This window comes from Arachis ipaensis, chromosome B9 (genome assembly GCF_059453495.1).
Source record: "Arachis ipaensis isolate K30076 ecotype BB chromosome B9, ASM5945349v1, whole genome shotgun sequence".
NCBI lineage: Eukaryota > Viridiplantae > Streptophyta > Magnoliopsida > Fabales > Fabaceae > Arachis > Arachis ipaensis.
In genome coordinates, this window is record NC_142444.1 from 123,505,603 (window position 1) to 123,522,667 (window position 17,065).

At 33.8% G+C, this 17,065-nt stretch overlaps 2 protein-coding genes across 5 annotated transcripts; one reads left to right on the forward strand and one right to left on the reverse strand.

Moving 5' to 3' along the window:
• Positions 1-8,981: 8,981 nt before the first annotated feature.
• Positions 8,982-13,459, forward strand: LOC107618789 (pre-mRNA-splicing factor SLU7-A). 4 transcript variants are annotated; one of them, XM_021112250.2, is made up of 11 exons: positions 9,076-9,212; positions 9,791-9,954; positions 10,086-10,138; positions 10,255-10,315; positions 10,891-11,304; positions 11,420-11,555; positions 11,654-11,953; positions 12,179-12,395; positions 12,671-12,774; positions 12,972-13,040; positions 13,143-13,459. In XM_021112250.2, exons 5-11 carry the CDS (start codon positions 10,901-10,903, stop codon positions 13,218-13,220), a joined length of 1,308 nt encoding a protein of 435 aa, XP_020967909.1. In that variant the 5' UTR covers positions 9,076-9,212; positions 9,791-9,954; positions 10,086-10,138; positions 10,255-10,315; positions 10,891-10,900; the 3' UTR covers positions 13,221-13,459. The 4 variants fall into 4 exon arrangements, with proteins under 4 accessions (XP_016176431.1, XP_016176432.1, XP_020967909.1 ...); XM_016320945.3 differs by lacking the exon at positions 10,255-10,315 and having other exon boundaries at positions 8,982-9,212; positions 10,086-10,198; XM_016320946.3 differs by having other exon boundaries at positions 9,026-9,212; positions 10,086-10,315.
• A 1,419-nt stretch (positions 13,460-14,878) lies between these two features.
• Positions 14,879-15,991, reverse strand: LOC107616572 (cotton fiber protein). Its single transcript, XM_016318525.3, has one exon. It carries the CDS (start codon positions 15,755-15,757, stop codon positions 15,182-15,184), a length of 576 nt encoding a protein of 191 aa, XP_016174011.1. The 5' UTR covers positions 15,758-15,991; the 3' UTR covers positions 14,879-15,181.
• Positions 15,992-17,065: the final 1,074 nt, after the last annotated feature.

Here is a 17,065-nt window from a genome sequence, read left to right on the forward strand (position 1 = left end):
GGATCAGGGTTAGTTTCAGGAGGGTTTGGAATAGGATTGTTTATAAGGCTTGGGTTTGCATTTGTATCACTATGGTTTGGGTTGGAAAATGAAACAGACTCTGGATTCAGTTCTGTATTTGGGTTCAAGGTGTTACCATCAGCTTTAGGACCTCATTTGTGTTCTTCTTGCTCACCAAGTCTCCCTCACCAGGATATTCATGAGTATCATCAAGCCATATCACAACTTCCTTCCCTGCTAGCAACTCTAGTATGGACACCCCATACTCAAAGTACAAATCAATAACTCTATCATTCTTTCGTTCAGCAAAGCACATGTCTCTTAACTCATCGTCACTTGTAAAAGCTCTTAGTCCACCATCTAAGCTCCTCCCCGTAGGCAACCACCAGCACTGAAGTATGTTGTCATACCCAAGCTCCTTGTAGTAGTTCTGTATCCTCATCTAAATCTCCTAAGTAAGTTTTGTTGTTTAGTGAGTACACTAGTATTTCATCATCATTTTTTTTTAAATATTCCCCCATGATGGAATATGATGTCCATCAAAGTCTCTATTTGCTTTATGTGGAAAAATAAATTGAAGAATCAAACAATCAGATTCACACATACAATAACAAACCATGACATTCAACCGCAAACAAAATACCATAAATACCCATCAACCAACCCAAAATAAGATTGCATTAAAAACAGAAAATGGAAAAATTTTTTCTACTACCCACAAAACCCTAGCAGATAACGAAAAACTTTAAACTTTCATCAACCAAAATCAAATTTTCACCCAACAGAGACAATGATGCATAACTTTAACTTGAAAAGCATTATTTTTTTTCTAGTTCAGACCTACCTTCGTGTGTTCGCGATGAACTTCTCCTTCCATCAGCGACAACGATTGCACACAACTATCACAGTGGCAGTGAACTCCACAAAGCCGAGCATTTTCACCCTTCAAACCCTATACAATTGCCCGGACTCATGATTTCATGGCACGTAGTTTTGGTGTTCAGAAGAAGAAGAGGAAGATGAAGTGATCACAGAGGTTAGGTTATTTGGATTTTGACTCTCAACATCTCTCAAACGACGTCATTCCATCCATCTCTCAACATACCCAGCGTGGCATCTCAGCGCCATGTCACTATCGGTGGCAGTCAATTTGGCCGGAGATGTAGAGAGGGATGACTGTAGTGCAATTTTAACAAAGTCGGGGATATAAACAGTGCAATTGGTAAGTCATGAACTAAATCGGTGCAAATGGTAAATCTTAGGACCACTTTATGGTTTAACTCGGCAAACAGAGGTTCCAATTTCATTCCCCTCTTCTCTTCTCTCACTCACCCAGCCTTTAATTCACTCACTCACCCAGCCTCTAATTCACTCACTCACCATCCGCAGTACCTCTGTCTGTCGTGATAGAGCTGCTGGCAAACCACCATTACCACAACACCATCTCCCTCCCTATTCTCTCCCTCTTCTCTTACTTTTTCACACTCACTTTTTCTATCTCAACTCTTGACTATCAACATATCCCAATCACTATCATTCTCTTCAAAATCACAAAAAAAAAATGGAGATCAGATCAAAGAATAGAATATGAATCACTTCAAATTAAAACCCTAATTTTTCTAATTTAAAATAATAATTTTTCAAATTTCAATTAAACCTAAATTTTAGAATGATTTCATGATGGGCATCCCTAAATTTCTTAGATCCTCGAATTGCATAGAATACTAATTTGATTCCAATGGCAATGGGAGGAAAAGATGATGAAGAGTCGGTGCTAGGAGAAGAAAAAGAGGACAGTGGACCCGAGAGAAAGAGAAGATAAAGACACGATATTTGGATGAGAAAAGAACTTAGCACTGAAGAAGCTGTGGCTGCAAAAATAGAGGACTCAGTGCTGCTACCTCTTGAAGCTAGAAAAATTTTCGAAGAAAAAGAGGAGAGGAGATGACAGAGCTTACAGAGAAAAATAAAAAAGCCGCCATTGATGCACAGAAGATAGAGAAGAACAGCAGGGAACAGAGATAGATATTAGTAAGGAGAGAAGAGAAAGGAGAAAATCACAAAGATGAAGAAGATGGAAGGGAGAGAACCAGAGAAAGCATGATAGAAGAGAAGGAATTGGAGAATGGGCAAGTGAGAGAAGAAAAGAGGGGGGGGGAGACGAAATTGGAACATCCGTTTGCCACATTACTCTTTCTAGTTAACCTTGAACGTTGTAGTTAACGTTTGTGCATTTTTGCCAAAATTTTAAATTTTTGAGGGTATTTTTGTTAATAATAAAATTTGGGTGTATTTTTGACAGCAACAAAATATTTTAAATGCATTTTTTGTGGTTTTTCTTTTATTTTATATTTTAATTATTTATTATAAATTAAAGTTTAGATGTGTAGAGGAGTTTCGTCTAAAGGCTTCAACACTCTTATTAAGAATCTTACTCGTTGCTATGACAACTATTTTTGTATTTTTCTTGAGACTCACATTTCAGAGAATAGAGTTAAAACTATTATCAAGAAGCTTGGTTATGACTAGGAGTGGAAACAGGCAAGGAGGCTTGCCAAGGGCCTACAACCTGATCTGTCTGGCCTGTTATAAAATAGTTTCAGGTCCAAGCTGATTTAAAAGGCTAATTCTATTAATAAGTTAGGTCTAAGCTCACAAAATAGTTTAATAGGCCTGTCATACTTACTTGAACTTATTAAAATATAAATAAATATAAAAATAATTTTTTATAATTGAAATAGTTTTTAAAAATTTTAAATTTATTATATTTTATTATAAATATTTTTTATATTTTAAATATTTTAAAAGTTCAGATATTATTATAAGGATCGAATTTAGTATATTGCACATAAATATTTTTTTAAAAGAAAATTAATTTTTTAAATATTTTTTATTTTTTATTTTGATAAAAGATTATATATTTTAGACCTTTTATCAGGCTTCAAATCAAGTCAGATTTAATAACAGATCAGATTTAGTACTTAAAATAAAATCTATAACAGATTACATGCCAGTTAAATACATAATATTCCTAGCCTATTAAAGGTGAAGTCTGGCCTGTTTTTACCCTAATTAGAGCTCATGGTGTATTAATGAAGCTGAATATTTTTCAGGAGGGATATGGTGCTTGTTGTGGATGAAAAATTTGTGGACTGTCAATTCAATTATCATCCACAAATAATTTATTCATCTGAAAGTCCAATGAAAAAAAATATTATCCATAATTTTTTATACCAATCTATGGCATTCCACAAGTGAGTAACATATTGGAGCTTTGGAGAGGACTAGAAGAAATAACTGAAAGAATGAATGGACCTTGGTGTATAGGAAGAGATTTTAAGTTCATTCTCACCCAAAGTGATATAGGAAGTTCTTCTAACCTTTCTTATGATACTAATAATTGTATTCATTGTATTAATATATGCGAGCTTAATAATCTTGATTTTACTGTCCCCTTTTACCTGGCAACGGAAAAATATAAAGAGAATATTAGATCACTTTTTTAGTAATCTAAAATTCTCTACACATTTTTCAGATGTGGAGATGAAATATCTTTCAAAAATAAAATCTGATTACTTGCCTATCCTTTTTGATTTTCAAATGAACAATAGAAATAAGGACTGAAATCTTTTAAATTCGTAGTCCTGTGGACCTTTCATGAGGACTACAATAGCATGGTGGAACAAAGCTGGAACAAGAATAGTGAATTTATGTAGAATATTTAAAGTAGAAAAATTGAAAAAAGCATTGGATTTCAAGTTGGAGGGGTGAGCTGAGACTTGACGCGAGTACAATAATCAATGATATTCATGATCACCAAACAATGCATTTTGAACAATTTCTAGCTTAATGTAGATGTCATTGTTTCAATTAGGATTAGAGTTTTGAACAAAAGAATTAATTGGGAGTTAGGATTTGCCTTGAAATGAATACACCGAAAGAAATTCTAATTTTAAATCAACTTTGAACTAAAAATTTAAACTTTAAACACTAAAATTTGAAGATTGGAAACAAAACGTAATTGACAAACATATACAGACAAAAAATATGCAATATAATATGATGTATAACATAACTAATAGATAAGATTGGATGTAGAATGTGGAGAACTGTTATGGAGCACATATGCATCTCGTATAGCGTAGAACCAGAGTTAAACCCCAAAATGGTCTCTGAGATTGGCGTTTTGCACTAAAATCGTCTCTGAGATTCCAATTGCACCAATTACGTCCCTGAAATTGAAAAAAATGCACCATAGTAGTCCCTGGCCCATTTTCCATTAACGACGTGATGACATAGCATGATGACGTGGACTGTAAGTGACACGTGTCACTTCATGATTTGGCCACGTGTAATGGTAGAATGATGTGGTGACCAGTGACACGTGGCATACTGACGTGGATAGTTGTGCCACGTGTCACAATGTTATTTGGCCACGTGTCCGGTTGTGCCACGTGTCGCAACAGTATTCGTCCACGTGTTATCCATTATGCCATCGTTGTATATGCACCAAATTAGTCCCTCACTTTACATTAAGTGACTCATTTTAGTCCCTGAAATTGAATGTCGTGCACCAAACTAGTCCCTTCACTAATTTTTTCACTTTTTTTTAAATTTAAAATTTTAATATCTTGGATACACTAATTTCAATTCTATTTTTTCATATATCGTTTAAATACAAGTGCTTTTATAAAAAATTTTAAGATTTTAGTTTTAATTATATAATTTTTTTAATAATTTAACATTGGTAAATTTTGTAATATATAAGTATGTTATTATAAAAAAATAATTATATGATTGATTAGACATATTTTTTTCATAAAAAAACATGTGTTTTTAACAAGAAATTAATAATTAAAATAAATATTTTTTTCTTATGAAATACACGTTTTCGTTATGTATAAATGAGTTAGATTGAAGGCACTTCAACCACCCTCACTACCACCTTTGACCTCTGCAGTTTAGACGAAAGAGGTCGGAGATGGTAATGAGGAAAGCTTGAAATGCCTTCACATCAACTCCAAGACGGCGGCTATTAGAGGTATCCGCAAGAAAAAAAATATTTTATAAAAGTACTGAAAGAGGTTAGAGATGGTAGTGAAGGTGCTTGAAAAGCCTTCACGTCAACTCCAAGTCGGCGATTAGGGTATTCGCAAGAGAAAAAATATTTTATAAAAACACTTTTATTTGAAGAACATGTGAAAAAATAGAATTGAAATTAATGTATTCAAAAATATTGAGAATTTTGAATTTATAGAAAAAATGAGAAAAAATTGGTGAAGGGACTAGTTTGGTGCACGACATTCAATTTCAGGGACTAAAATGAGTCACTTAAGGCAAAGTGAGGGACTAATTTGGTGCATATACAACGATGACATAATGGATGACACATGGACGAATACTGTTGCGACACGTGGCACAACCGAACACGTGGCCAAATAACATTGTGACATGTGGCACAACTATCCACGTCAGCATGCCACGTGTCACTGGTCACCACGTCCCCCTACCATTACACGTGGCCAAATCATGAAGTGACACGTGTCACTTACAGTCCACGTCATCATGCCATGTCATCACGTCTTTAATGAAAAACGGGTCAAGGACTACTATGGTGCATTTTTTTCAATCTCAGGGACGTAATTGGTGCAATTGGAATCTCAGGGACAATTCTAGTACAAAACGCCAATCTCAGGGACCATTTTGGGGTTTAACTCCGTAGAACCACCACATGAATGCTATGCTTCAGCACTCTGGTGAAAGATATATTAGAATTTCATTATTGAAAATCCACTTTTATAATAATAGTATAGGATTTATAGTATTGGTATAGAATAGGATAGAATTTTTTGTTTTATTTCAATGTTCTGAAACTAGACTGAATCAATTAGAACAAAAGCCATTGTGAAAATCGGCTTGGGTGATTAATAAAATTTTTTAGGGTTAAGTACTGAAATCGTCCCTAAGGTCTAGGGTGAAAATTAAAATCGTCTCCGACCTTTTTTTTGTTATTAAAATCATCCCCAACGTTACAAAACGTTATAAAATCGTCCTTTTTACTTTAATTTCATTTTCTTGACCAAATTATCCTTAAAATTAATAAAATTAAAATTTAAAAAAAAAACCCAGCACCCCCCTCCCCAAACCCCAGCCCCATCCTGTCTCCGTGTCTCTCCCTCTCTTCCCTTTCATCTCCTTCTTCCTACCCCTCTTCGGAACCCTCCCTCCCAACTACAACCCCAATTTTTCCTCTCTCTCTTTCCGCCACCGTATCATCTCCGTCCCACCTCCTTCTCCACCTTCTTCTCCCTTTCCATCACCAATCTCAACCCTTCCTCCATTAACGTTGGCCTCACCCTCCTTATCTCCTTCTCCACCTTCTTCTCCCTTTCCATCACCGACCTCAATCCTTACCCCTTGACGACAACCATGTCCTCTGACTCTTCTTCGGTGCCGACTCCTTCTCCGTCGCGCTCTTTCTCTCGCAGCGCCGGTATGCGTTCTTCCTCTCACAGCGTCACGTCTCCGTTCTGCCTTCTTGCCGTATCGCTCCTCCTTCCAGATTCAAATCTATTCTTCTTCCTGTTCTGCTTCTCTGATTCTCTGTTTTTCTTCCTGGAGCTCACCACTTTCCATGGGGATCGATGCGGGTAGGAGGAGTGAGGTCAGTTGTGAGAGGTTGGAAAGGTGGAGAGCAGATGGTGGTGGGATCGATAGAAGCGTCTTCGAGTTTGTCGTCTTCAGCCTCGAATCCCTCTTCTTTTTGTTCTTCCTTTTTTTTATTTTTTTCTGAAGAACATAAACTGATAAATATCATTTTTTTAAAAATTTTTTTAATTTCTGTTGCTGTTGAATTTGGATCTGAAGTTGCAGTTGATGATTGCTGAATTGTTGTTAAATTTAAAATTTTTGTTGATTTATTTTGTGGATGTTGTTGTTGATGTTGTTCATTTTGTTGTTGCTATTGCTAAATGTGTGTTAATGTTGCTGAATTTATTGGTTAATTTGTTGTTGCTGTTGCTGAATTTAGTTTGTGGGTGGGTGATAGTGATTTAGAGAGAAGGAAAGTGTGATAGTTATGGAGGCAGTGGTGATGGCCATGAGAAAAAGAAGAGGGAGAGGAAGAGAGTTGCCTAAGGATGATGAAGATGATGCAGAAGTTATGGACAAAAAGTGATAAGGATGATGAAGATAATGCAGAACATGATGTGTAGGTGTGATAGTGAGGGAGTTACGGGAGGGGAGGGGGGAGAGTTTGTTTTAATTTTTTAATATTATTTTTATTTATTTTTATTACTAATGAAGGGTAATATGGTAAAAAAAATAAAATTGAAGTGAAAAATGACAATTTTATAACATTTTGTAATGTTGAGGATGATTTTAATAACAAAAAAAGGTCGGAGACGATTTTGATTTTCACCCAAAACCTTAGGGATAATTTCAGTACTTAACCCAATTTTTTAAGTCTCAAACTATTATCAAACTAAAAAATTGGCTAGAAAATGATTAGTCTGATTTTGTGAATCCCCTTATGACATCATTTTAGTGTAGAAAAAGAAAAAAGATAATGTAAATAGCAGATCAAAGAGGTAAAATATAATGCAACTACAAGAAGATCCAAGTAGCAATGCATAGATACAGAACAGATGAGCACAGAAAAAGAGTAGTTGAGAGCTTCAAAGATAACTATCACCAGAATAGTAATAAATCTGCTAAAATAAAGGATAAACTTGAGAAGAAACTCAACAAGAAGGTGCTTCTTATCTCTCTTGAGCTCAAGAGAGACAAACATAATAATAGAAATGACAAAGAGAACAAACCAAGGTAGAGTGATATACAATAAAAAAAAGCAAAGAAAAAGAAAAATGAAAAGAAATTGGTTTGTTTTCAAATTTTCATTTACAGTAAGTAATGATCCTCCTACTAATATTATGGTAGCGCTTATTTTTAGAGGCGGATATTGTAAGACTGAGATATTGGAATTTAGTATTATATTTGGTGACCAGAAGTTGAATTATAAAATTTTAGTTTTTTTCAGTATATTCAAAAAGTAGAAGCACAAGAATTAAATTTTTGGAATAGAGATTAAAATTTTAATATTTTTTTAAAAATATATTTATTTAACTTTTTAAATATTAAATTTATTCTTTAATTTTTATATTTATCTTAAACTCAATATAATACTGAGATATAACTCAATCTAAAATATTTTATACCAAACACAATATAAAAAGAATTTAGCTTCGGTCTTAGACTCTTAGTTTTCTTTCAAATACAGTCTATATGTCTATCATTAATTTAAGGGTACCCTTAATTTAATTTTCAAAGCCCAACCTTCTCTTCTCATTTTATGAGCCTCTCATTTTTTTTTCTTCTTTCAATTCAATTTAATATCACGCAGAAAGAAAAAACTTATTAGGATTAGCCTATTTAGTCATTTACTTTTAAGCCTACAAATTATCTTTTTTTTAATAGATATCCAGAAGGATGAGGGAATCTTGGATCGAGAAAAAAGAATAGAAAAAAAAAACATTTTTATTTCAAAGATTTGCTTTTTTGTAATATTTATTTATTTATTCTTGTGATAGATTATACTTATTTTTATATTAGTATAATATATTTAATATAAATATGCATGTGAAAAGAGATATAGATGTTTGAAAAAAATCTTAATAATTAAAATTTTATTAAACTGATAAATATTATTTTTTAGTTGTTACTTTTAATTTTTGTATAACAAAAACTATAATATTACAAATTATATGCATGTAAAAAAATTAAACACATTATGTAATATAATATTTTATTATAACTCAATTATTCAAATTGAACCACAGTAAAATTATTTAAATCTCTTAATTAATAAACTAATAATTAGAACGATTCAATTACAAATTCGATTTTTAAAATCTTATTTTGTTTTAATCTTTTCTGCTAGAAATTGCGGTAATTTTTGTTAAGGCTAGTTCGGTGTAGCCCACAAAGTTGAGTACATATATGCTCCCCAATAGAAAGCTCAAGGTCCAAGTCCATTTCAAGCCCAATAAACCACTTAAAGTTATTACGCATTCGGTTATTCCTATCGAATCAATCGAACATTGAAGAAGGTTCTATACTACTCCATCGTGATCAAATCATCATTTTGCTGTGTGCGTTTGTGTGTTCTTGCCATTCTCGTGTTCTTCAAAAATCTGACATGGCAACTGCATCAGGTACGCGCTTCTGCAAAAACTCCATTTCATGGTCTTTTTGTTGCATGTCATGAATTTGAAATGGTGTACCAGGAAATGATTTAGCATTCTGATTTGTGTGTGAATAATCTTGAATGCTTCCGTAACACGTCATCATCAATTATGAGCTTGTATTTCTCAAAACAGTTTTGAATGGGAACATCAGAAATAGACCGTGAAAGAGAAAAGGGACCAAATGTGAAGTCGTAAATTCAATCACTTTGTGCCAAGCACCTGCGTCTTGAAGCTTGTAATGCGTGAACTTATTTCTAGGCTTGTAACTAAAATGTGCATGTAATTTAGTCGTAAAGGGAAGTTTGTGGATATAAATAACTTAATTCAATGTCAACTCAATGATGATGAATTGTGAAAAGACAATAGTATCCCAAGCTATCAATCAGATGATGCTAGAGCATTGTTTGCTGGAAAAAAATGTTTTCAAGTGAGAAAGATGATATCAATGGTTGTAATTACTATTTTATGGTATTCTCTGTAATTTATAGATATCTTGGATGTGAAGGAGCTAAATGATATTTTAAATACCTGCTCTATTATTGCAGCGGCTTTCAAATCTAGAGAGGACCACAGGAAACAACTCGAATTGGAGGAGGCGCGTAAAGCAGGGCTTGCTCCAGCTGAGGTTGATGAAGATGGGAAAGAGATTAACCCTCATATACCCCAGTATATGTCTTCTGCTCCATGGTATTTGAATGCAGAGAAACCTGTAAGCATCACAACTAGCTACATGCCTACATCCTTCTGTCTTCGATAACTTTGTTCCACCCCAATCTGTTATGATGATGAAGCTCTGCATTCTGAGTAGCTTTCTTTATTTGTTATTTTGTTTCTATTTAGAGTCTAAAACATCAAAGGAAATGGAAATCAGATCCAAATTATACAAAATCTTGGTATGATCGAGGTGCAAAAATATTTCAGGCTGACAAGTATAGAAAGGGAGCTTGTGAAAAGTAAGTGGTTTGAGTTGTTTCTATCTAGATTTTCTAATTCTTCCATGTCTCTGCAGTTTTCTGTTTTGGAAATGGCGTTTTGCTACTTGAAGAGTTTTAACTGAATACAGCACACAGGTTTGTTTTCTGTAGCTTCAATGAGTTGCAAAGGATGAGCATGGTTTAGACGTGTTATGCTAACTAGAACTGACCCTTTTTCACGTGTCCCTTAGCATTATTTGTTCTATTATGGATTTGATTTATGTAAACAAATATTATTTTGGTTGAGGTGTCAACAATGAATTAAAGCTTACTTTTCTTATCTAAATAGAGTTTGCTGCTTTCACTGTCTAGTGAGGGCTAAAATCCTGATTGTTATATAGCCTTCTTTGAGTATAGCTTTCTTTATTCAAAGCCCACTAAACCTTTCATTAATTCATCTCTTGCTATTCAAATATGGTCTTCTATACAAAGATACTTCACATGTGAACTTCACTTTAGGTACCATTTTTTATTTCATTTGTTGCCTATGTTAATATACTAATATGGTCTGCATTGGATCAAATAGAATTCCTCACCTTTGCCAGCTTTGTAGCCTGTTCATATTGATAGATTTGATTAGTTGGAAAACACAGAATATTTCCATTTTTAAGACTACACAGAAAATAATAATAGGGAAACCCACTAACTTTTTGGTTACTTTTACTCCTAAGCTGTGGAGCAATGACTCATAATGCGAAATCATGCATGGAGCGACCTAGAAAGATTGGAGCAAAATGGACCAACATGCATATTGCTCCTGATGAGAAAATAGAAACATTTGAACTTGATTATGATGGCAAGCGGGATCGGTGGAATGGTTTCGATCCCGCAACCTATGCTCGTATTATTGAAAAATATGAACAAAGGGATGAGGCTCGGAGGAAGTACTTGAAAGAACAGCAGTTAAAGAAATTGGAAGAGAAAAACAATAAACAAAAAGGAGAAAATGAGGTTAGTGATGATGATGAGGATGAAGATACCATGAAGGATGATGAGGCTAAAGTTGATGAGAGCAAACAGATGGACTTTGCCAAGGTTGAAAAGCGAGTTAGAACTACTGGAGGTGGCAGTACAGGAACTGTAAGGTGTGTTTACAGTTTACGTCACGGTTTTTGTTTGTATTCCTATTTGTTTATTTTCTCATAGTTTCACTGTTATGTTGATATTGCTATTGATTATGGAACCTTTCCTTTGCTTCAGAAATTTGCGTATCCGGGAGGACATTGCCAAATACCTTTTAAATCTTGATGTCAATTCAGCTTATTATGATCCAAAGACCCGTTCCATGCGAGAGGACCCCCTTCCTGATGCAGATCCTAACGAGAAATTCTATGGTGTGAGTATGGCAAGAGATTTTATTTGGTTGTCAGATACTGAGATCCATATAGCATTGGAAACATTTAACTAATTTTTGTGTTTGCTCCTTTTAAACAGGGAGACAACCAATATAGAATAAGTGGACAAGCTTTGGAGTTCAAACAACTTAATGTTCATGCTTGGGAGGCATTTGAGAAAGGGAAAGATATCCACTTGCAAGCTGCACCTTCCCAAGCTGAATTGCTGTTTAAGGATTTTAAGATAATCAAAGAGAAGTTGAAGTCACAAACAAAGGCTGCCATAATGGAGAAGTATGGAAATGCAGCAACTCAAGAAGAGCTTCCGAAAGAGCTTCTCTTAGGACAAACAGAGAGACAAGTTGAATATGATCGTGCTGGAAGAGTCATTAAAGGCCTGGTATGATTTGATATGGAAATTATCCCTTCTCTTCATGTTTATTAGTTATGCTATTTAATATACTTTTTCTTTTCCCTTAGCTGGTATCATCCATTAAAAAAATGGAAGTTCAGTAAGATTCTTTTTGGATTATGCTTTCTGAAAATAGTGTTTTTAATCATTTTGATTTGCCAAGTGATGGGAAAAGGTTTATGTTGTTTGAATTTTTTCGTTCTATATATGTAGGAGACCTCTCTTCCGAAAAGCAAGTATGAAGAAGATGTATATATTAATAATCACACTAGCGTATGGGGTTCATGGTGGAAGGATCACCAATGGGGCTACAAATGTTGTAAACAAACCATAAGAAACAGCTATTGCACTGGGGCTGCAGGAATTGAAGCTGCTGAGACAGCAGCAGATTTAATGAAGGCAAACATTGAACATAAAGCAGCATCTGAAGGCAAGTCTTCCTATTTATCCACTTTTTAGAACATTCTTATGTGCTATCATATTCTTATTTCTAATGTTCCCCTAATTAGAATGAAACTTGTATTCTGTTTAATTTATCTCTCAATGTTTTTCTTCTACATGATCTGTGTACAGAAACTCCTTTTATTTGTTTGAATTATATTGTTATTTCAAGTTCTTAAATGATCATATGATCTGATCTAATCTAATAAATAGCAATCCCTGTAATCTCATGCCTGAGTTTTAAAAAAATAAAATAAAATGCAGATACTCCTACTCAAGCAGAGGAGAAAAAGCTTGCTGCTTGGGGAACTGATGTGCCTGCTGACCTTGTCCTGGATCAGAAAAAACTTGCCAATGCCCTTAAAAAGGTTAGTCTTGATATTTTTTCCCATTTTTTCTTAATATTCTTTTATCATTAATTCCATTTCCCATTTAGATTCCTTGTAAGAGAGTTTGTATATCAGTGGCAAAGGAGCATTGAGATTTGGCTTTTGGAAAATATGTTGGTTTTGATATTAACTTCACTATCTTAACTTGTCAAATAAATAACTTTTTGTTTGGTTAGGAGGATGAAAGAAAGAGGGAGGAAAAAGATGAGAGGAAGCGCAAGTATAATGTTAGATGGAATGATGAGGTAAAATTTCCGTATGGTTTGTGTTTTAACTGTTAATCCATATTACATTATACGTCTTTGGATATTTGTTTTTCTGTTTTGACATTGTAATGATTTTTCTAGGTCACTCCTGAGGAGATGGAGGCATATAGGATGAAAAGGGTCCATTATGATGATCCAATGAAAGATTTTCTGCATTAGGTTGTCTTGTCCCTAAGTGGTTGTTGCTGTCATTATATCAGTTTGGAAGAAATATTACAAAACAAAATTGCTAACAGCCAATGTTGATTGTTTTGGTTCCAATATCGTTGGTGTTTTGTAAATGTCATAGACAAAAGGAATCTTTGAGGAGAGTTTCAATGGCATTGTGCTAGGAACCCTAGAAGGATTACACTAATTTAAGGAAGACTGAAAGATCTTATACCATTTATTTGTTACAACTGATCATTTGTTATAACTGATCAACCTCCTCCTAACTAATTTATTTTATTCTTTATACACACCAACTCCTAACTAAATCTATTAATTATTTCTACAATAATGATGATTAAAAATATTTTTATGTTATTTTTAAGAGCAATGTTAGGGAACCAAAAGGGTATTAGCCAAAAACTAGTCAAATACTTTTGGGTGAATTCAAAATCTCTACGAGTTAATATATATGGATGTTTTTTCTGCTAAATATTAGAATGCTTCTTTTTTATATTAAATGGATGTTTTTTTTATATATATTTTTCGAATTTTTTTGTATTACAAATGTGAATGTCTCTATTTCTTTAAGAATTTTATAATTTTTTTTAAATTTGATAGATATTTAATTATTTTTGCTAAAATATAACTGGATATTTCTTTTGTTAAGTATTAGGATGTTTTTTTTTGCATATTAAATGAATGTTTTTTTTATATTTTTGTAATTGTTTAAGGACTCTTTTTGGCTAAGATCAAGTGTGTAGTTTGAGCCTCTTTAATCATCAAAACGATACCTAATATCCCAAAACGCAGATGTTGGTGATAGAAGACATGGGAATGTGTGCGAAAGGTTGTTGAGCCAAATTTTGTTGAACTGGTTGCAGGGTAGGACGGTGGTTAATTGGGCCAGGTTGTTGATTGGGATTATAAACCGGCTACTGTTGGATAGGAGGGGAGTACCTTGGCCTTGAACAGGTGAAGCCATGTGCAGTCTCTGTAATTGCTTCCGGTCGAAGGAGCTAGTGGAGGTGACGAAGATGTGTAGGGAGATGAAGAGGATGGTGCCGGAGATATTGGAAGTGGAGGTTGATCCAAAGGGAGGGCCGGGGATAGTGGAGGCTGCGATGCGGGTTTATGCGGAAAAGAAGGAGAGTGTGGTGGGGAGGCGGAGAGGGTCTGACGGTGGGAGAGAGAGGTCTGTGTGTGTAATTGTTGGAGATGGGTAGGTTAATGTGAGAGAGAAGATGAACGTTTTTATAAGTTTTAATTAGGTTTACTTAATCTTTTAAATTTTTTAAATTTTGAATTTAAAAAATTTAAAATTAATTAATTATTAATATAAATTAATGTGATTTTGTTTAGTTTTTGGCTGGTAACCTTTTGGTTCCATATACTTTTCTTATTTTTAAATATTCAAACTCCACAACTTTAATTTCTGAATGAAATTATTGCAAGTATTTTAACATTCGAAGTTCATGACAATGCCAACAGCACTAGTTTTTAGTTCTCCCGTGAAGCCCTTGGACTTTAGCTTATCTTTATTTAACAGATATAATAATTAGAAGTTTGATTCTTGAATATCAGGGACAAAGTTATTCTAGCAACCGGCAGGTGAAAACTCAGAGTGAGCATGAGTTGCTGTTAAAGGGTATGCATCATGGAAAAACAACTAAATACAAACAAAAAATTCATATTTTAATGCAATGTATACACACTTCACTTAACAGAGTACAAAACAATGAAAAATTCATCATATGTTTTCCTATGGACTATGTGAATGGATGCTGAAAACAACCCCCCAAAAAAGAAAAAGAAGTTATCCCTTGCAATCTCTTATAATATATCTACACATTTTGACAAGTTTTTTTGGGCAAAACCACTCTGTGTGGGTGTACTAATAACTTCAAGTCATCTAAAAAAATGAACAACAATAAAACCAATCCCAAGTAATCATGCTTCATAACAAAATTTTTTTAGACCCCTCTAGCTAGCATTTCTTGAAATTCCAACAAAGAGTTCTCTTTCTGAATCTTCATATCAAGATGAAACTTAGAGATGAACTCCTCAGCCTTCTCATCAACCTGAAGCATTGGTGACTTAGCAACCACAACCTTCCATGCATCCTCAATAGTATCTATGTCCCTTTGCAATTCCTTCTTCTCAACGACAACCTTTTTGCCTCGGCTTGCTTCGCCTCGCGCAGGCGATGTACCAATATTATTGTTATTGGCACGAACACGAACGTTGGTAGCAGAAGTAGAAGCAGAAGCAGACTCGGCAAAGAGATCATCTATGTGAATTGCAGGTATGCTCCTACCATAATAAGAAGCACCATATGGTGTTCTTGTAGTAGTGAGCGAACGATGATGGCCACGGCTACGTGTTATGAGGTGACAAAGATGGTGAAATATGGCGATGAGGCGATGAAGGGTGTTCTTGATACTCTTTTGTATGTTGTGCTTGTTGACCCTTGATTGCACAGTTTTGGAGATGCTCCTCCATGCTTTCTTTGCAGGTTGAAGCTTCTTCCCTATCTTCAAGCTTGACATCACAATTACAACAACAACAAAGTTTTTCTTTCTTTCTTTTCCTGTTGGTTGATGAAAGAAAGAGTTTTTGAAAGGGAAGTGGTTGGATAGGAAATGAAATGAACTAAGGCTTTGTTTACAAAAGCAAATATAATGAGTTGGAAATGGTTCTTCCTTGTGATGAAGTTTTGATTTGATGCACACTACTTTTATATAATTGCTTTCTTCCCAAGTACCCTAAAGAATATGTTTGGAATCTTATCTAACTCCAAAAAATGTCTTCATAATTATTTATTTTGGTCTAAATAATAATATTGGTTATCCAAACAATAATTGGTTTTATTTTGAAAATTTTTTAATTTATGTTGCTTATAGTCTAAAAATCTACTCATGCTTTAAGTTGAATTTAAATATAGTTGATTGGTTTCGATTTCAAATAATTTGATAAATTGGTTGCAATCTTATCATTGTTGATTCACTCAGAGTCTCACGCCATATATTCAAACTAAGTTAAAAATAAAATAAAATTAATTTGTTTCATTTTGAGGGTATTTCAAGCATAAAAATTTACATCTTTATTAATTGTAATCAACTATCAGTATAAAATATATATTAAAATATAAAATACGTAATAAAAATTAATTAAATAATACATATATTTATACACAAATATATAATACTTAATTTAATAATTAATTTTTTGTATAAAACTCATTCATGATTATATTAGTTAGTATCATACACAACCTACCATTTTATTCTTGTGGTGCCAAATTGACCCATGATTTGTCAGTTGAACTACAGAAGTGCCCCCATTCACTAAGATTTCTGATTAAGCAAATGTGGAAAATTATTAGTGTCATAGACAACGGTCAAGAATGAGGGGCACAAGTTGCAATATAAACGAAATTTAGAATAAGAAAAAGGGCAGATATACAACTAATTAAGAGTGTCACTTTCGGCATGATGGGATCACTTTGAGTCTTTGACAGCACAGATGCCAACAATGAGGGGCTATGATCAGTTTGAATTTGCAAATAACGAAAGTTCAATTCTGCAAAGACCACCATAAATTGTTGTTTTCCATGTGGATCCTTTGGTGCGTGGGCTCCTAGCTTCTATTGTTTTTAATACAGAATGCAACTGATCCTTACCAAACTATACTTTCCCAAAACAAAATCACAGAAAAAGGCATCACTTTTTTGTTTTAATTTTTATTTTCTCCTTTTCTCATTGATTTTAGTTGTTAGACCTATTGTATGCTCACACATGATCTTTATTATGAATTTTACTTTATTAAAACTTAAAAGAATAAGTATAAAAAATATC

Excerpts from the sequence above, each read along its gene's own strand:
- LOC107618789 (XM_016320945.3), top strand. Across the intron at positions 9,955-10,085 it reads ATTTGAATGCAGAGAAACCT|AGTCTAAAACATCAAAGGAA; the intron begins GTAAGCATCACA and ends GTTTCTATTTAG. Across the intron at positions 12,396-12,670 it reads ACATAAAGCAGCATCTGAAG|ATACTCCTACTCAAGCAGAG; the intron begins GCAAGTCTTCCT and ends AATAAAATGCAG.
- LOC107616572 (XM_016318525.3), bottom strand. The coding sequence starts at position 15,757 with ATGTCAAGCTTGAAGATAGGGAAGAAGCTTCAACCTGCAAAGAAAGCA.